The 20,948-nt window shown below is 36.7% G+C and overlaps 1 protein-coding gene across 5 annotated transcripts in view; it reads left to right on the forward strand.

The window, feature by feature from the left end:
- The window catches only part of TEX14 (testis expressed 14, intercellular bridge forming factor), a 148,855-nt gene extending 128,122 nt beyond the window's left edge, over window positions 1–20,733 (forward strand). For 2 of the 5 annotated variants that reach the window (XM_074223597.1, XM_074223598.1), the window contains exons 25-31: window positions 2,084–2,189; window positions 2,323–2,397; window positions 4,295–4,400; window positions 9,689–9,784; window positions 14,784–14,887; window positions 19,932–19,989; window positions 20,357–20,733. In XM_074223597.1, the coding sequence (XP_074079698.1) occupies window positions 2,084–2,189; window positions 2,323–2,397; window positions 4,295–4,400; window positions 9,689–9,784; window positions 14,784–14,887; window positions 19,932–19,989; window positions 20,357–20,393 (582 nt within the window). In that variant the 3' untranslated portion in view covers window positions 20,394–20,733. Of the gene's footprint in view, window positions 1–2,083; window positions 2,190–2,322; window positions 2,398–4,294; window positions 4,401–9,688; window positions 9,785–14,783; window positions 14,888–19,931; window positions 19,990–20,356 lie in introns of those variants that run through there. The other 3 variants (XM_074223599.1, XM_074223600.1, XM_074223601.1) reach the window with 3 other exon arrangements.
- Window positions 20,734–20,948: the final 215 nt, after the last annotated feature.

Here is a 20,948-nt window from a genome sequence, read left to right on the forward strand (position 1 = left end):
CAGTTTCTGTTGGAAGCCAAACTGTAAGAAGTTGAATAAGAAGAGAGTGAGAAATAGAGGCCACTTATTGTGGACAGCCTCTTTTTAGCTACAAAGGGCAGGAGAGATGTAATAATTAGCAAGGGATGAAGGAATCAAGTGAGAGTTTTTTGAAGATGGAAGAAACTTGGTCATGTTTGTGGACAGCGTCAAATGAGCCAGTAGAAAGGAAGAACATGTTGATAAGTGAAAGAGTGGGGTAACAAGAGGGACCAATATGTTGAAGGAAACAAAGTGAAATGGGGTCCCTTGTAAAGGTATAGCCCTTGTACAGAGGGGCTAGGCCATGTCTATGTGAGACTGAGTGAAGGGGGAAAGAGTGGCAGAAAATAAGCAGATGATAATGGGTTACTGTCGCAGACTTTTTTTTGTCCTTTATGGATAATTCAGATATTCTAGTTGGGTCTTCCCCAATAAATTATGAGTTCTTTGAGAGAAGAGTTCAGATCTTGCTCTTTCATATCTCCCAATATATATATATATATATATATATATATATATATATATATATATATATATATACATATTTTACATTCAGTGTTGGTAATTCTTATAATATTGCTTCACTGTATTTCTGTCTTGTTCCAGAAATCAACACAAAATCCTCATTTTATTAACCAAATGAGGTATGGTTATTTTGAGAGTCCATGCTAAAAAACTGAAAAGGGGAATTGATCCAGTTCTTCTAACTGTTCACATTTAGAGTCATTTGTTTTCTAAATGAGTGATTTTTGTAGTTAATTAACCATCACACACAAAAAGGAAAGAAATAAATTTGCAGATAATCATACTCATGTATCTTAATGAGGTTTGTTAAAGAATATTCTTTACAGTCAGCAGAGATTCAGGGAAGGCTAGAGATAGTACAGGAGAACTGTGGTTCCTCTAGTATTTTGGTCTCTACCAGCTATCTAGATAGCTCAGAAGCCCTTGGTAGATCTTGGATTTTCTTGCAGGAAGTGTCAATTCTCAATGGTTTTGGGGGTTACAACAGCAACAATAAAGTGGTAAAACTACAGATGCAACAATCACAACACCTCAGAGAAAGGTGTTAGCACCAAAGATAAGTTCACTAGTTGGGTTTTTTTTATTACATAAAAAAATGACCTCCTTCTCAGATGCTTATAGTAATGTTTCAGGTTTCTTGTTCCTAGTGATCTTGGGGCAATGACTGACTAACTAGCTTTGCAAGCATGAAATGAGAGTACTTAATCTTCTCTCTCAACATTTGGAAAAAGGTTATTCCTAGGGAACTGGCATGCTTTAAAAAGCTGTTTCATTTAACCTGAGATAAATGCTGTTGACAATTCAAAAGCATTCTCTGGGGGTTGGGGGGAGGGAAGCAAGAATGGGGGGAAAACTGTAAAACTCAAAATCTTTCTAAAAAAATAAAAATATTTTGATAACTGCAAAGAAGAGATATTCTCAACAGCTTGGGGGGTGGGAAATAAGGCAAAATAGAGATAGGTACCTTTGTTTTCAAGGAGCAAGGACCATGTACAGTATTTTAAGGAGTTTTTCTTTGTTTTCTAAATAGCTTTTTACCTTGTCAAAGGAACTGACCCAAAGCTTGCTTCTTGATAGAGGACTTTAAGTCTTTGTTCTGAAGAGTTTGCAACTTTCCCTTGAGAATCTGTGTATGAGTAGATTGGGAGAGGGAGGAGCTTCACGAAGATTCTATTGTTAGGGATACTGAGACCTCAACTTAGCAGAATAATTGTATATAGCCACGTGCGCATGTATTCATTCTTTAGCAAGAAATATTAGTCTACGTCCAAAAAGTAAGGGTAGCACGTGTTAAGTTAAAAATGCTAGATAGCAAACCTGTTTTTATATGTTCTTTATGACAACTGTTGTGGGGGCTCACAAAAATGGAAAGCTAGGTAGATTGGGGTGCGGTGAGACACTATTGCCTGTGTTGTCACCAGTGCACCCCTGCTCTGCTTCCAGATTTTCCTATTCATTTGGTAATTTGAGTTAAATCCAAGAAGGGTCCCAAATGGATTTATTTTATTAAACACGGGACGCATGTTTCTTTGATCAGTTACAGAGTAGTTTGACCGCATTCAGTGGACCTGGTTCTTTCATCACCAAGGCCAAAGCAGAATCTCAGGAACTACTTTCCCCTCAGCAAAACAGTCTACAGAAAGGTATTTTGCTTAAACTTGAACTGTTAGCACAATATCTGGCACATGCTAATTGACTCTTCATTCTCTGTTTAAGTCAGCAGATGATTGAATTAATCCTTCTTTTCTCCCTTCCCCTTTATTTTTAATCTTTAAGAGATGGAAGATTCTCTTTCTCCAGAGTGTATTGATGAACTTCCTCCACCTTCCCAGGAGCTCCTTGATGAAATAGGTAAGGGAAATGGAATCCAGAGTATGGTGTGAGTCTGTTAGCCAAAAGTTCCTGCCATCAGTAGGAGAAAGAGCTCACCTGCTATCTTAACTCCCCTGAAGCCTATCCTATAAAAATTACTGTTGTTGAGTGCTGAAGTGGCAGCACCAGATATAGTAACTCATATTTTCCTGTCATAGCATCTATGTAAACTCCCTCTAAGATCATTTCTTATTTGAAAAGGCTGCTGCTGATACAATGGTATGAATTGTATACAGAAGTATAGTTGATAAGAATGGACCATATGGATAGTGAAATTTCCTCCTTGATTTTGGGTCATGATATATACTCTTACTCTTTGGGGGCTTTACCTCAAGGTAACTGGACATTTTTTCATGAACTAGATCTAGTCATGAATGCCACATGATGACTTCCCTGCAGTATTAGTCTGTGACCAGTTGTGCTCCATCTACTTCTCATAGTGCATCTGTAATTCCAATCACAACCCAAATACTCTGCTTCATTCACTTCACTATTATAGTAACTAATTGTGCCAAATTTCTCAATGAAAAATAACACATCGGGGTGGCTAGGTGGCACAGTGGATAGAACACCGGTCCTGGAGTCAGGAGTACCTAAGTTCAAAGCTGGCCTCAGACACTTAATAATTACCTAGCTGTGTGGCCTTGGGCAAGCCACTTAACCACATTGCCTCGCAAAAAAAAAAAAAAAAAAAAAAACCCTAAAAAAAAGAAAGAAAGAAAAATAACACATCAAGTTGAGTAGTTAGTGATGTAGAAAACAGTTCTTTGAGAATTGAAAATTCATTTCCTTGAGAATCCAGAGGTAAGAAGATAAGGAATGTGTCAGGGTAAGAGGAGGTCATATTTGCCCTAAATGTCATATATAGATGATGCTGTATGGAATGGATTGGTTGGAGAATCTTTCCTCAGTGCCTGGGCTTCTCCTAGAAGATAGTGTACCTGCCAGAGAGAAGCTGGCTACCTTGAATCTTTTTGCTTTTATGTTATGACAGAGCACTTGAAGCAACAAAGTGCTTCTTCCTCGGTTATCTAAAAATCACACTGTGGAAGAGTCTGCCACTATCTACCTAGAAATGTGGTCTTTGACTGAGAACCCTTTACAGCATGGTCTTCTTAGTACTTCAGTCTAAGACAAATAGTACATGATATGTTCAGCAGAAAAGTCAGAAAGTGAAGTTTCAGTAGTTAGACTTGCCCTGCACAAATGTAATCTGATTAAAGGACTGCTGCTGCATATGTACTAATTTTGCCCTAGAATATCTCTGGACCTTGAATTATATTCACAAAAAAAATCATAAACAGTATGAGAGAGCTTTATGTCCATGGGACTGAAACTAAAAGTGGTCCCCATTGTCTTTGGTTGTCTTAGGGCAAATATATGAGATCATTAAATGTAAAGCAACCTTTGCCCTTTTATGCTACTGCTTCTGATACCTGAAGGGGTTCTGCAACATGCTCTGCTTCTTCTTGAACGAGTCCAGTTTGGAACCTGGAATCTTCATTAAGGAGATAGCAAAGCTTGAAGCAGCCCCAGTTATATTGAGCATCACTAATACTCAATTAAGGAAATGGGTAACAAATGCTTTATTGATTTGAACATGTTCTAAAGCTCTCGTGCTTCTAAAGTATTGTGATATTGTCTACATCTTTTTATTTTTTTAATGTCCATCAGGGAAATGAGCTCAAGGAAGAAAATTTGCTTTTCTAGAAACTGAACGGGAGAATAAGAAAAACCTTCCTGAGACAGAAGGATTAGAAAGCAATGTTTTAAGTGCAATAGATTGTACTAATTCAATCTTAATTTTTTCAGCCTGTATTCTTAAAGTTTTATTGAATCTTTTATTATTCTGTTTAAATAATTTCTGTTCATTAAGCTCTTGATCAAAGGCATTTAGAAGAAAAATTAATTGAGAATACAGGAGAAGATGGCAGTATACTTTGGACCAAAGAAACCCTCTACCTAACAAAAGAGACAGACAGGTTAGTGAAGAAGCTGGACTTCCCAGAGAACTTGTGTCCATGTTGCTGTATATCCACCACATATTCTGTCTCTATAGATCAGTGACCTGATCGTCTTCTAACAATGCATTTTAGAGAGTCAAAACACTTTGCAATGTGAATCTAGAAAGCTAATGTGGTCTTAGCTTGCACTAAGAGAGATGAATCTAGATGCAAAGCCAGAGAAATGATAATCCCTATGCTCTGAATTATCCAGAGTCTTGTCCATATCTGGATTGTTATGTTAAATCCTGGATGCCATATTTTATCTATCAGTAAGCTAGAGTGTTCATAAGAGGGCATCAAAGATTCATTCATTTATTCAACAATCACTTATTAAGCATGAAACTCTGTCCAAAGCACTGGAAATATAAGTCGTTTGCCTTAGAGAGTTTCATTCAGTTAGGGAAAAACAATAAAGTAATTTGCAAAGTAATTTGGGGATTAGGGAAAGGATGGTACTTGCAACTGAGAAAAATCAAGATAGATTTCCTATAAGAGTTGGCACTTGAGTTCAGTCATGAAGGAAGCTAGGGCTTCCAAAAAGGTAGAAGTGAAGAGGAGTGTATTTCAGGTGTGAAAGACAGCCTGAACAAAGTCACATCATTTACAGAAGCCAGTAGAACTGGAATGATCTGGTGAAAGAAGAGTTTGAGGGTTCTCTAAGAAGGGAGGCATGGAGGTAACATTTCTGAATTTATTCTGTTTTATTCATAGGATTGTCATGGGGGAAAAGAATGGAAACTGGTTGGTTTTAAGGGTGAGAGCAAAAAGCACTTTCAGTATACATGGGTATATTTGGCAAAAGACAACAGAATGGTCTAGGGTTATTCTTCATGTCACCCTACATGTGCTTATAGTTTTTTCTCTGTTAGGATTATACATGTGAAATAATAACTCAGATTCCATTGGGGAGGGGGAATAAATTTATGTACACAAAGATGTTAACAAGAAAGAGAAGCCTGCTAGAGCAAGCAAGCATTAATTCATTTGCATTCCTGAGAACAAAGAAGAAAATGAGAGTGCTTAACAGTTACCAAAAAAAGTATATTATATACATAATGAGAAAAAGGCAAAGAAACTTGCCAAGACATTAGGGAAATCATCATAGTGGTTAAAGTTTTGTGGTCCTTCCACACTATGAGAACTAATTGAGATTTCTAAGAGAAAGTTCAGAGAAGGAAGGAAGGGTCAAAAGTCCCTTAGCATAATACCCACATGGTGGAAATGGTAACTAGATGAAGATCTCATAAAGTAAACTGAAGAGGAATATTGGTGAGGAAAGAGAATAAAAAGGGAACAGTGTCACAAAAATCCAGGGAGGAGAGAGAGTGAAGAAGTGTGAGGTCAGCAGTGTCAAATACTATCTAAGGAAGTCAAAAAGGATGAGGACTTAAAAAAAAAGATACTGGTGATCAGTGGTAGTTAAGGCAGTAGGATCTCTTAGAGATCTAGGCTCAGATTTAGGAAGTTCTTGGTTTAAGAACTCCTACTTGAGCAAATAGGTCCTGATTAATGCAAATAATTAATCCCTTGAAGTTGTTGCATATATTCAAATTTACAGTATTTGAAGTTATAATTTTGTGAAATATGGTAATTGGTTCCAGCCCAATCCAATGGAAAAAGGCAGCCCATAAAAAAATATGGGCTTAAGGGTTTTTTAGTTTTTTTTCAAGGCAGATGGGATTAAGTGGCTTGCCCAAGGCCACAAAGCTAGGTAATTATTAAGTGTCTGAGGCCAGCTTTGAACTCAGGTACTCCTGACTCCAGGGCCGGTGCTCTATCCACTGTGCCACCTAACCACCCCTCAATCTACTCTTTAAGTCTTATAGGTATTACTGATCTGTATTAGTGAAGGGAGTTTCCACAAAGAAAAAACCACACTAGTGAAATCCTCTCTAGAACCAAAAAAGAAAAACAAAGATCTTGGTAATTTAAGAGAGTGCAGCTTCAGCTGAATAATGTCAGATTGCTGGAGGAAGTGAGTGGGAAGTTAAAAAAAATAAAGATGTAGGCAGGAAGTGAAGACTTGGCTGTAAAAACAAGATTGAGCAGACCTGAAGTTTATAGAGACTGGTTGAAGGAACTAGAGATACTTAGCCTGGAACATAATTAATTGGAACATGATTATCTATCTTCTAGTATTTGAAAAACTGTCACATATTTGGATTGATTTTGTTTTGTTAAATCCAGAGAAAGGTACTGGAAATAGTAGATGAAAATTACAAAGAATAAATTTTGACTTGATTTAAGGAAAAATTCCCTAACAATTAGAACTTACCTAAGGGTTGCTTGAGGAATAAGAAATGTGGGGAATAGTATATTATTTCTCAGTGTAGGCCTTTATGCAAAGTCTGAACTGCCATTTTTGAGCATGTAATAAAAGTTATCCTTTCTCAAGTATAGTTGCATTAAACTGCCTCCAAGATCTCTTTTAAACTCTGAGATTTTGTAATTTAGTCATTTTTAGTTGAGAGAAACAAAAATACTAAGACATAGACCCTTAAGGAGATTATGATTTCTTAAGACAGACACCAGAGACAAACTCAGTATAGAAGAGACAGTACAGAGACAGCATCAATTTGCCATCCCTAGGCACTTGTGTAAGACTAACAGTATTTTTTCACTATATTCTCCTAGAGTAGAAATTTACTTCTCCTTTATCTGCTTTCATCTACTTCCAGCTTTTATTCCTCCTAAAAAAGAAAAAGGCCCTCTTGACTAAGCATATCTAGAACTTTTATCTCTTTAAACAATATTTTGAGTTGCTTGTTATATGTTTTTGAAAGTATATTGAAACCAAATATCAAATTCATGCCAATTATGCTTTTTTGAATGAGGAACAATTGGAAGGAGAGGAACAAACCCAGGAGAAAGGATCTTAAATTACTGTAATTTCATAAACCAAACTGAGAGACCCAGAAAACATTCTTCAGGAGCCATTCCTAATAAATGAACCAATAATATGTAGGTAGTTAAGGGAGCAAGTTGGCAGCCTTTATTTCCCTTGCCTCTGTGGTGGGGATAGAGGAGGGTTGAAAAAGAAAGCTGTTTCCCAGAAGGGTAATGTAGTCACAGAATCAAAGAATTTGCTAGGGAAATTCTGTCCATGTGAAGAGTGGTGGGGGCAGCTAGGCATGGATAGAGCACTGGCCCTGAACTCATGAGGACTTAAGTTCAAATGTGGCCTCAGACACAATAATTATTTAGCTATGTGACCTTGGGCAAGTCATTTAACCCACTACCTTAGCAAAAAAAAAAAGATGAGAATAAGTTCCCCATATGTAACCAGTAGTTGTAACTATCATTCAGGTTAGAATATGATACATTAATAAATGGAAGGTACTAGTTGTTAGGCCAAAGGTAAAGATATTTTTGAACATATGACTACTTTGAGGACTTTAAAACACATATTTCAATCTATATTAGATTGCTTTCTGTTAGGGAGAGAGGCAAGGGAAAAAATGTGAAACTCGAAACCTCATCAAAAAGATTGATGAAAACTATCTTTGTATGTAGTTGGAAAAATTAATATTTCAGTAAAATACACATCTCAACCTTCTCTATCATAGTGGAAGAATTATTGAACTGGGTGGGAGTCAGAGGATAGGGTTCAGTCTGTCTAATTATGTCAAATCATTTTTCTAAACTTCATTTTCCTCATCTGGGGAATGGACTAAATGAACTCGTAATAAACTATAATTTGGCTCCAGTGTCCATTCTGCCCCCATTTAGGGTTGTTTGCAGTAGACTTGTCCTTACGTGCCATACCAGAGTACAGTACAGTCTTTTTTTTTTTTTTTTTTTTTTTTTTTAGGTTTTTCAAGGCAATGGGGTTAAGTGGCTTGTCCAAGGCCACACAGCTAGGTAATTATTAAGTGTCTGAGGCTGGATTTGAACTCAGGTACTCCTGACTCCAAGGCCAGTGCTCTATTCACTGCGCCACCTAGCCACCCCTGGAGTAGTTTTGTAGCACATATTCATGGAGAAGAAATACTGCCATCTACTTTTGTGCTATGGGCAAGAAATTTGGCTATAATCCTGAGCCTCATTATTAAATAGTGATAGTGTCTATGGTGCTGATCGCACTGTATTGTTGGGAGGGTTATATGAGTTAATATATAGAAAGCACTTTGTAAACCTTGAAGTACCATATAAATATTAATTATTATTATTTATAATAATGATAATAGCTTTTATCTTCCTCTGACTTTCTTCCTCCCCATTGAAAAAAAAGGAAAAACAAAATTCTTATAACACATATATAATAGGGACAGCTAGGTGGCGCAGTGGATAGAGCACCAGTCCTGGAGTCAGGAGACTCTGACCTTGGACAAGTCACTTAACTCTATTGCCTTGCCAAAAAAGGGGGGGGGGGGCAATGTGATTACAGAGGGGGTGATGAAGTCAACTAATGTTTTAAATTTTCTGTAGGCTGCTTCTCTTCTGCCCTTCTTCTCTTTCCTTAATCTTGAACCCAATCAAAAGTCCTAATCTTTTGTTTTTTCTATTTTTTCTTTTCTTTTTTTTTCTAATCTTTTTTTAAAAGCCCTCTTCAAGTTTCAGTTTGATTTACTTAGGACTAGTCTGTACCTTAACCTGCCCTCCCTCTTATTCCTTTCACTCCCTTCTCCCTTTCTCTTCTGTTTCCCTTGTGAATGAAATATATCTCTTGACCCAACTTTATTCTTTCCTTTGACCAGTTCAGATTATGTGATGTTCAAAGGTGACCCTATCCTTTCCTCCTTTGTTTATTTTTTTACTTTTACATACTGTAAAATAATTTCTCTACCTTTCCTCATCCTTCTTCCCTCTAGTGTATTCCTGTTCTCCTCCCTTTTCGTTTTTTTCATTTTTTTTAAATCATCAAAACAAAACCTCTTGTAGGCTTTCTATTTTATTAGAAGACTCTTGTCATGACCTACCTGGAAACTGAGACCAAGAGAGGGGAAGTAACTTATCCAACATCACAAATAACAGGAGCCAAGATTTGAACCTAGGTCTTTTGACTCCTAACACCAAATCCTGTGTTCTCTATTTCTCTTATTTTACTGATGAGGAAATTTCTTGTCATAGGAGGTATTCAGAAAGTGATGGAATAATGTGGAAGTGATTTCTATATGGTAATGGTCCTTAAGTTTTCTTTGAACCTTAAAATTATATGAACTTAAATAGTCACTTCATAAATAAAGTGAATTAAGTTGAATCATATAAACTCAGAAGGAAATGTAAATATTGAACCTGAACTTAGTTATTTTGCTTCTGACCAGGGCTCACTCTACTTTGGATGCGGACTTGGAAAAATGGCTACAGTCATCTGAAAAGAGCAAGGAGCTTCAAGAAGATCTTTCAGAAAACCCTGCAAGGTTGTTACTCCCCACTAGGGGATTATTCATTTATTATATATTAAGTGGGTCTCATTTTCATTTTCTACCCAAGAATTTCTGTAGTCTTTAGAAAACTTGTCTAGTGATGATTATATTGTTACAAAGGAGCCGATGTCAGCTCCAAAATGATTATAGAAATTGAGAAGAAATAAGCATATTAAATTAGGTTGCTATTTAGTAAAATAATGTCATTGAGATTTATTTGGGATGGGATGGGACAAGTTTGAAAGTAAAATAGTCCTGATTTTAGCAGGTATCAAAATTTGCAGTTCTGGTACGTGTCTTTGACTGGATACCCATTGTGTCACAGTTCAAATTTGAGCTCCTCACGATTAAGGATCATTTTACTTTAGTCTTTTTTTTCCCCCTACTACCCATTGAGCACAGTGCCTCACACAGAGCAGATGTTTAATAAAATAAATAATCTTGGCAAGGTGTTTTACGTCTAAGAAGTGAGCCTGACTGCTTTCACCTTCCTTTCCTGGGAATACACAATTTAGAGCAGGTAGAACCTTTCCTAATTGAGGCTGTTGAGTGATCTAATTGAAGTGGCCAAGAGTGGAAATGACAAGAGATCCAGGTTATCTGACTGGAAATCACTGTAGCCTTCTTTCTGCTATACCATCTGCCCCTCCCATATACTTTCAAAGGCCATTGTGAAAATAAAATGAAGATAATAGGTATAAAAGGACTTTGAAAAGTTGAAAGTGCTATACAAATATAAAATGGTATTTATTAGTGAGAGTATTAGATGTTTTTATTGTTTTGACCAAAAAGGCATAACTAGTTAGTGTTTGAGAAATGATAAGGATCTTAGGAGAAAACTAATGTGTCATTCTGGAATATGTTATGATGAAGGAAGGAAATTCTTTTTTTTTTTTAGAAAGATTTTATTTATTTTGAGTTTTACAATTTTTTCCCTAATCTCACTTCCCTCCCCCCACCTCCCACAGAAGGCATTCTGTTAGTCTTTACATTGTTTGCATGGTATACATTGATCTAAGTTGAATGTAATGAGAGAGAAATCATAGAAGGAAGGACATTCTAAAACAATAGGTTTAACACCTTAGACTTTTTGACTTATAAAAAAGTTAGGTATAATTTATAATAATGGAGATTAGATTATATGAGCTATAAAAGACCCATTTCAGACTGACAAAATGCTTATTGATAAGATGGTTCGTAAGCAGCTAAACTGATTAGTGAAATCTTGACATAGGGTCAGGCTGAGAGTACTTGTGGCTTCCATTCTGTTCTAGGTCTACTGGCCTCAGTAGCAACCCTTCCCTTCTTAGTTGAGGCCCATTGTTTCTTTATCATTAGGATTAGGGTTCAGACACTTAATAATTACTTAGCTTTGTTACCTTGGGCAAGCCATTTAACCCCATTGCATTGCCTTGCAAAAACTAAAAAAAAAGACTTCTAGGGAGGTACCAAGATTTTTTCTCAGGGTGAATCTTTAACCAAATAAGAGATAGAGGCAAGAGACAAAAATAATTTTGATTATATGAAATTGAAAAGATTTTACACAAACAAAATTAATTCATCTAAGATAAAAAAGGAAATTGTCAACTATGAAAATATGTGACTCCAATAACTGTAATAAGGATCTAATATATAAGATAGATAACTAACAAGATAGTTAACTAACAAATATGTAAGGACAAAAGGTATTCCATAATAGTTAAGGTACAGAATATGGGTCAAAGAATATGACCAAATATTTCTCAAAAGAAGAAATGAAAACTATAAACAACCAAATGAAAGAAAGTTTCAAATCACTACTTCATGAAATGTAGGTCACAATAGCTCTGAAATTTTACCTGAAATTCATTGAATTAGCAAAGAATGACAAAAGATGGGGGGAGTCCTAAAAAGACAGGCACATTAACACATTGTTGGTGAAGCTATATATTGGCCCAAACATCCAGGCCAGCAATTTGAAACTATGCAAATAAAATTATAAATGGCCATACCTTTTTTTTTTTCAGGTTTTTTGGTAAGGCAAATGGGGTTAAGTGGCTTGCCCAAGGCCACACAACTAGGTAATTATTAAGTGTCTGAGGCCAGAATTGAACTCAGGTACTCCTGACTTCAGGGCCCGTGCTCTATCCACTGCGCCACCTAGCCACCCCAATGGCCCTACCTTTTGACTGAGAGATTGTCCTGCTAGGATATTAGTATCACCACCACTCCACCAACAAGGTCATTGATCAAAAATAAAGACTCCACTCCACTACAATATTTATAGCACCGTTTCTTATGGTGGCAAAGACCTGGAAATAAAGCAGATTGTGTCATGTAAACAGTGAAATATTTTCAGTGCTTTAAGAAATAACAAAAGCAATGAATACAGAGAACCATGAAAATACTTAATGCAAAATGAAATAAGCAGAAAAAGGAAATAATATATTGACCACAAATATAAAACATAAATGCTTTATGCAAAATTAAATAAAAGAAAATAATTCATTGATTTACAAGTGTAAAAAGTAAAAAGCCTCAATAAAATAATTAAAACTAAATACTATGATATTACAGTGACTATACTTGGCCCCAAAGAAAGAAGAAACTACTTTTCTCCAGCTCCTTTGCAAGATGAGAATTCACAGATGAGGGATGTTGTACAAGAATATGAGATTTTTTTTTCCTTCTCTTTATATTTTTTGTTATAAGGGATGGCTTTCTAGGATGGAAAAGGTGGAAGCATCTAGGGATTAAGGTTAGTTATGTCAAAACAAGATAGCAATGAAAATCTCTTTTTAAAATAATTATAGGGGTGGCTAGGTGGCGCAGTAGATAGAGCACCAGCCCTGGAGTCAGGAGTACCTGAGTTCAATTCTGGCCTCAGACATTTAATAATTACCTAGCTGTGTGGCCTTGGGCAAGCCAGTTAACCCCATTTGCCTTGCAAAAAAAAACAACTAAAAAAAATTACAGCTTCCAAAGCATCAGGAGTCACAGGATATAATTAACTCAAAGCAAAGTCATTTATTGAAATAGCATATTAAGAACAGTAGCTTAACTAAAAATACTAAAATTAATTTTGTGACTGTATAAGCAACTGTCAAATGAGCCCAGATTTTAAAAGTACACGTTTGTTATCTTCCCCTAAATCTGGAATACATCTTGCCACAGATACACAAAGGGAAATAGTCATACATGTAGAATATGATAGTAGAGAGCTATATACATAGGGACATACTTGACCAAGGCAGCATCCATCTCTGGCACTGTAGGGTCCTGCCACTTCATTTATAGCGTGCAAATGGTACTCCAAATGTGAACAGAGTAAAACCTATTAACCTAGCCTTAACATTCTGCAATCTCATCAAATGAACTAAGGGAGCTCAGTTGATCAGAGGTTGCCTAGCCAACTCCCCATTGTACTTAAAAGGGATGACTGTTTTGGTAGGAAAGGGATATATTCAGAAATAATTGTGTTAAAAACCAAAGATAATAAAATCAAAATGCACATACCTTTTGACCTTGGGTTTGGACTTCTTGGCATATACCCCAAGGAGTTTCAAGATTGAAATAACCTGTATACACCAAAATGCTTATAATAGAAAAGAACTGGAAACAAAATCAAGACTCATGAACCTGGGTAACAGATAAGTTGTTTTTATTTTTTATTTTTTTTATTTTTTAGGTTTTTGCCAGGCAAATGGGGTTAATTGGCTTGCCCAAGGCCACACAGCTAGGTAATTATTAAGTGTCTGAGACTGGATTTGAACCCAGGTACTCCTGACTCCAGGGCCGGTGCTTTATCCACTGCGCCACCTAGCCGCCCCAATAAGTTGTTTTTAATGAAATATTATTGTGTCATAAGAAACAATGCATATGAAAAATACAGGTAGGGGGCAGCTAGGTGGTGCCCCATCTGCCTTGTAAAAACCTTAAAAAAAAAAGAAAAAGAAAAAGAAAGGTAGGATTGGAAGTATCTGATGCAGAGGGCAGCTAGGTGGTTCAGTGAGTGGATAGAGCACAGATCTTGGAGTCAGGAGGACCTGAGTTCAGATCCCGCTTCAGACTCTTAATAATTACCTAACTGTGTGACCTTGAGCAAGTCACTTTACCCCTTTACCTTGCAAAATCAAAACAAAAAAAAAAATCTAATGCAAAATGAAATAAGGAGAGCCAGGAAAATAGTACATAAGGAGAATAATGGAAAGAAGAGCAATCCAAAAACAAAACAATCAGTGATGTGTAATTATAATAAAGAAACTTGCTCCTAAGGCAGGAGACTATGAGTGTAAGAACATGTAATATACTGTCAGGTTTGGTCTATGTGCTGATTAGTTTTACCGAACTGCCTTTTCCTCTTTTCTATTCTTTGTTTAAAAGGATGGTTGTTTGCATAGCAGTAATTTTTCAAATGAAAATAAATATATATTCTGTTTAGTGCACATTTTAAAAATACACATTCAAAAATTAAAATCCTAGCTCTAAAACCTAGAAACTTAGTGATAATAGTCAAGTCAATCTATTTCTCAGGCGGTAAGGAAAGCTAATTTTGAACTTTAAAGAACTATAGAAATGTAAAATATCTTTTTATTAAAGTTCAAATAGGCAGTAAAGGTATAGTGGAAAGAACTAGATTTTTAGTCAGAGGACCTGTATCAAATCCTGCTTGTCACAGTTATACCTATGTCTCTAGGCTTCAATTTATTCATATGTCAAAAGTCATTGTTAAACAAGATGAGCTCCAAGAGTCCAAAGACTCTTCTAAACTCTAAATCATGATTCTATGATCTCTGAAAATTTTCAGTATCTTGATCCATAAGGAACATTTCTACTTGAATTATCAGTTTAATCTGTAGCAATTTCATTTTAAAAAGACTCTTACAGGTGTTCATATAATAGGAGGTTGTTAACAAGAAACTGGCTCCTACCTGTAGCCTGATATTGCATAATTTTAGATTCTGTTCTCCTGACCCCCTCTCTTCATGGTCTGTTATCAAAATTCTTGTTGAAGGGATTTAAGTATGACAGATCAAGAAGTTGGTGAAAAGAAGAAAAAAGGTGAAGGGGCCAAGGCAGAGAAAAGAAAAACAGACAGCTTTTCTGGGAGCCCTGAAGGTATTTTTCTTTTAATAGGTCCTATGTCTATAGTGAATTACTCTGTAGACCTGTGTCTTAAGGAATACAGAGTTTGTTCAGGTAACCAAGTGACCAAGCTTTTGTTAATTTATTTCCCTTCTAGTTTATGGTAAAGGTTTGTCATTAACACCCAGTTAACAGCAAGTTGTAAATGAATTTGTTTTTGTATCTGGATAAAGACAGTTGAAAGAACATAAATCTTTATTTTTTTTGGTGGTCTGGGGGTTCATGAAAGGATTGTAGAATCAGCCAAAACAGTCGATTATAGAATTAAAATGAGAGGACACATGTTATGAGAAAGTCTTCAATCAACTTTGACTTCAAATTTTTTTTTTTCAAAATTGTTTTGAAAAGCTTTGCATGCCTGTGACACAATTCACAAATGACTCGTTCTCATGCAGATATTCCTCCCTGGAAGCAGATTAGTGTTTGGTAGGAAAGATATATTATTTTCAGACCACCATGGAATCAATTGATTAGTCATAGCCCAACGCTTCTGCAAAGGAATGATGATACTAGGCAGGATAGAGACCTGACCAGCAAAAAATGACCTACTAGGTTTGGTTTATGAGTTAGTATGGTGGGTCCTAACCTATGTGTTTCATATCCTCCAGGGAGCACAGAAGAGTTTTTGCAAGGGATCTGACTCATTACATGACTTGATGTAATCAATAAGCAAATAAACCTTCTATTGACTGAATAAATAATGTCATATATAAAAGTATTAGTTTTTCCAAAGTGTTGAGCTGCTGTTGAACTGAATGAAATACAAATTCATTTAAAAGTTGTATTGAGGTTGAAGAGGGAAGAGCTAAGATGGTTGCATAAGGGCAGGAATTCCCAGAAACTCATTCCCCCCAAAACTCCAAAAGCCATCAAATTATAACTAGTCAAAATTTAGAGGGGGCAGAACCCACAGAAAGACTGAGGGGTACAATTTCCCAGTCCAAGATCTACAGGAAAGGTCTGTTTCACTGGGATGGGGGTTGGAAAGAGCCACAGTACAGTTCAGTACAGCCAGACCAGAACAAACCAGCTCCAGCCTTCCAGGATCAACCCCATATGGTGCCTGGATGCCTCAGGGTGCCTGGGTCTGTGACAGAGGGGTCAGTTTCTAGACCTCTTGGCTCAAGGATCAACAGGGACAGCCTGAAGGGGTGGTGAAAGAACTCTGCCACACTAGAGTGAGCATGGAACAAAGTGCAGGCCTAAGAACAGCCCTGCAGTGAGAACTTGAAGCAGGAATGGAGGAAGCCACCCAGCACTTCCAGAACTCCCAGCCCACAGACAGTAAGGAGGTCGGGGGAGACTGCAAAGGTCCCTCTACTCTCCCTGGGGCAGGACTGTGCTGTTTGCCTACACTCAGATCCAGGTTACAGTCTGGGCCCCCATACTACCATAGCCAAACAGGCATCCTCCTCACAGCTCCAGAGCAGAAGGAAGGGCCTATGGTCATCCATATACCAGAGCACAGGCAAGAGAACACTCATAAGACTTTGGAGGAATTACGATCCCAGTGGGATGTCCCCAAAGCCTTGGAAGTGCAGTAAATATCATAGGCTGAGGAAATGAGCAAACAAAAGAAGAAGAATCTGACCATAGAAAATTACTTTGGTCCCATAGAGGATCAAAATACATACTCAGATGATGACAGAATTGAAGTTTCTGTATCCAAAACCTTCAAGAGAAATAGAAAATGGACTCAGGTTATGGATGAGCTCAAAAAAGACTTTTTTTTTTTAGGTTTTTGCAGGGCAAATGGGGTTAAATGGCTTGCCCAAGGCCACACAGCTAGGTAATTATAAAATGTCTGAGGCCAGATTTGAACTCAGGTAATCCTGACTCCAGGGCCAATGCTCTATCCATTGCACCACCTAGCCACCCCCTAAAAAAGATTTTAAAAAGCAATTAAGAGAGGTAGAGGGAAAATTAGGAGGAGAAATGAGAGTGATATAAATAAATCATGAAAACCAAGTTAGCAACTTGGTAAAAGAAATACAAAAATATACTGAAGAAAATAATATGTTAAAAAACAGTTTAGGACAAATGGAAAAAGCAACACAAAAAAGCAAATGAGAAGAATGCCTTTAAAAGCAGAATTGACCAGCTGGAAAAGGAGTTTAAAAAAAGCTCTCTGATGGAAATAACTACTTCAAATGCAGAATGGAACTAAAGGAAGCTGATGACTTCGCAAGAAATCAAGAAGAAATAAAACTATACCAAAAATACAAAAATTAGAAGAATATGTGAAATATATCATTGGAAAAACAACTGACCTTGAAAACAGATCCTGGAGATATAATTTAAAATTTATTGGTCTACCTGAAAATCAAGATCAGGAAAAGAGCCTAGACTTCGTTTTTCAAAAAGTAATACAGCAAAATTGCCTCAAGATCCCAGAAGCAGAGGGTAAAATAGAAATTGAGGGAATCCAATGGTCACCTCCTTAACAGAGATCCCAAAAGAAAAACTTCCAGGAATATTATGCCAAATTCCAAAACTCCCAAGTCAGAGAGAAAATACTAAAGACTTATAGTCAGGATTACATAGGATTTGGCAGCATCTACATTAAGGGCTCATAGGGCCTGAAAGATGACATTCTGGAAGGCAAAAGATCTTGGTTTACAACGGAGAATCAACTACCCAGCAAAACTGAACATCCTCTTTCAGGGGAAAAGATGGACTTTCAGTGAAATAGGGGACTTTCAAACTTTACTAATGAAACAACCAGAGCTGAACAGAAAGTTTGATCTCCAAGTGCAGGACTCAGGGAAACTATAGAGGGGGTGGATGAGAAGGACTAATAATGAAGAACTTAATGATGTTGAACTGTTTGTATTCCTGCATGGGAAGAAGATACTGATAATTCATATGAACTTTCTCATTTATAAGAGCAGCCAGAAGGAGCATATATAGACACAGCACAGTAAGGAGCTGCATATAATGCTATAATATAGCAATTATATGGAGTCAATGGGTGGTAAAGGAAAGTACTGGAAGGAAGGAAAAGGAGAGGAAGAAGGGGCCAAGATATTTCACATAAGAGTCTAGATAAAGCTTTTACAATGGAATGAAATGGGGGAAGGTGGGAATGAGTGAGCTTTCATTCTCATCAAAAATGGCTGAGAGAGGAAATAACATACACACTTAATAGGGTATAGAAAACTATCTTACCCTAGAGAAAAATGAGAAGGGATGGGATAAGGTGGAATGGGGGGAGGAAAGGGGGTAGTAAGTGATACAAGAGAGGGAAGATTATGGGAGAGGGTGGAGAGAGTACTCAGATACAAAATACTTCTGAACATGTGGGGGGGGGGGGTCCAGCCTCCGCGGGGTCCTTGGAACCTGACAAGAGGGATAGAGTCAGCGAAATGAGTTGAGTCAACAAGTGGGTAAAGGCAGGAGCCGGTTGACTGACTGTCAGCTGCTTGGATTTATTTTTATAGTTTCAGAATCATGTATGTTTCAAGCAAGCAAGCTGAGATCATTTCCTTGGTTACAAGAGTGTACAATTTTCATCATCAATCATACAGTTCATATGATTACAAGTTTTATCATGTGATTGCAAGTTTAAGTAATAATCATATAGTTAATTGGTTTCTTATCCCTACTAGGACCATGATGACTTTAACCTGTCTGTTACCTTATTTATTACTGCATTGTATAATTGTTAATTCATTTAAAGTTATTAGTTAAGCAGTTCTTTTAATGGAAAGTTTTTTATATTTTTTGTGTAGGTAATGTTTTTTGATACACTTCCTTAACAATCTATAGTGAGGGTCTTTATGCTTGTCCACCCATCCATTAACTTTTACAATAACCAATTTTTCTTTCAGGCCTTGTTGGTAGAAGCCACAGTTTCTGTGACTTTTTTATTCTTTCCCATGAAACTAAGGCTGCTGGAGTTCACATATCAGCCACCTGTACTAACTATTTTCTCACCATCTTTTTCATATATTCCTGTGTATGGTAAGGGGGGCAAAACTATTAATTTCCCTGGAATTCTCTTGTATCTGTTTTCCCTGTATATATTCTGACATCTCCTTGGAATTCTCATTGTTGGGTTTTCCAGAGATTTCATAATGTTGAAGCCTTTTGTATGCCTCAGGGAGAGGCAGTCCTGTTAAATTTGGACAGAGTTTACAATCTGTTTTATTCAAGGAATTTTTCTGAAATCCTTCCTTTATAGTCATTCCAGTATTAGGGTGATTAAATATTGTAATCAATAATAAACCTATAAATATTGGTGTGCATGAAATCCCTATATATATTGAAAAAGGAAATGTTGTTCCATCAGGCAGTGTGACTGCCTTGAGTCTTCTTGCTGCGACTGTGTCAAACAGCTTAGAGACCCTGGCTCCCAACAAACAGGGACAGAATGAAAGGAGAGAGAGAGAATGGAATAGATGAGAGTGGAGAGGAATAGAGTGGAGGGAAATACAAGTAAACTGTGGGAAAAATAGTGAAGCAACTTCTGTGGTGGACTTAAGATAAAGAAGGCAACTCATCCCAGAGACAGAGTCATTGGAATTTGAACACAGACTAAAGTACACTTTTCTTTTTCTCTCACTATTCTTGAGGTTTCTCTATCTTTTTGGGGGGAGAGGGGAGTTTATGTTCATTCTCACAAGATTATTGTAATAATAGAAAATAAATAAACCAAAATTTTTTTTAAAAAGTTGTATTGAATTCATAGCCATTTTCTATCATATATTTTTTCATTCAAGACATACAAATCTGAAATTTGCTTTATTATAAGACCTTGAAATTTTTGCTCTTTAAAAATAGTATGGAGTAACTATAAATAGACACAAATTATGAGCTAGAGTTTACTCCCTATAAGTTCTAAAATGAATATTTCTTGGGAGGGAGAGGGGAGGAAGGGAATCCTAAATTGCACCATTTTAAATTGAACTATTCGACCTATACTAGAGAACTTGAGTTGCCATTGCCCTGTGTTGAATATGTTTAGGGGCTTTGACTGGAATCATTTGGTAATTTAGTTGTGATTTACTTGTTCCAGATCAAGAAGAACTGAAACCTGGTTTGTGGCATCGCCTAGGTTGGACCCAGCCATCCAGGTAACTTGGTATCAGGTGCATTTGTATATTAAGCTCCCCAATTTCACACAACATTAGAACTAGCAAAAATCACCTCCATTCAGAATAAGCTTGCCTAATAGAGATGGAAATTCCAGCATTGTATTTAATTTAAAGTTTCTATGGTAAGGGCTAATGAAAATGAAAATTGACATACATGGGTGGAATGAATCAGTGATTGTAGTTTTCTTGGTGCTCACTAAAGGACAAGACACATTACATAAGATTTCCTAATAATGAACCTCTCTTTTTTTTATCTCAACTGAATAGAAATATTCCATTTGTAATGTATTTTAAAGTAATTATTTTTTTTATCCCTTCTCCTTTCTCTCCTTTAAAAAATGAATAGGATAATCGTTCTGGATCAGAGCAACACCTCAGACTAATCTGAATTAGATAGTAGATAAGTTTCCAGCATGTTTTGAGTATTTCTGTTATATACTCTCTGCCTTTGGTTGACCATGAATGATCCTTACGACTTTCGTCAAATCCTCCTGTAGTTGGTGGTGCTTGGACTTATCTTCGCTATAATAACAACATGAGGGGTGTGCCTGGATCCATTTGCTGCTGCATAGAGTCTGATTACTGGTGAGAGACAGTTTGGGATATAATAGTTTTTTGGTAGGTCTGTAAATTTGATGCTACAGTGGCTCCTGGTTTTATTATAGTGGGATGAATCAAACATTTAATGTTGATTGACGTGTAATAAATGTTCTCTGGGTTAGACTAGACTGGTTTCCATTGTGTAAGTTGCTACTGTTGTGCCTGCTTTTACTTTAGTTACCCCAGGTAGACACCGAGACTTTGCTGTGGCTCCAACACAAAGAAAACCTTTCAGTTTGCATTTTGGGAGATTGTCAAGTGCCCCACATAGAAAATGAGAATCAATCTTTAATAACTGAGACATTGATTTTGTTTTTGAGTTACTGTACACATTCTCA

The sequence above is a fragment of the Macrotis lagotis genome, chromosome 2, assembly GCF_037893015.1.
Source record: "Macrotis lagotis isolate mMagLag1 chromosome 2, bilby.v1.9.chrom.fasta, whole genome shotgun sequence".
NCBI lineage: Eukaryota > Metazoa > Chordata > Mammalia > Peramelemorphia > Peramelidae > Macrotis > Macrotis lagotis.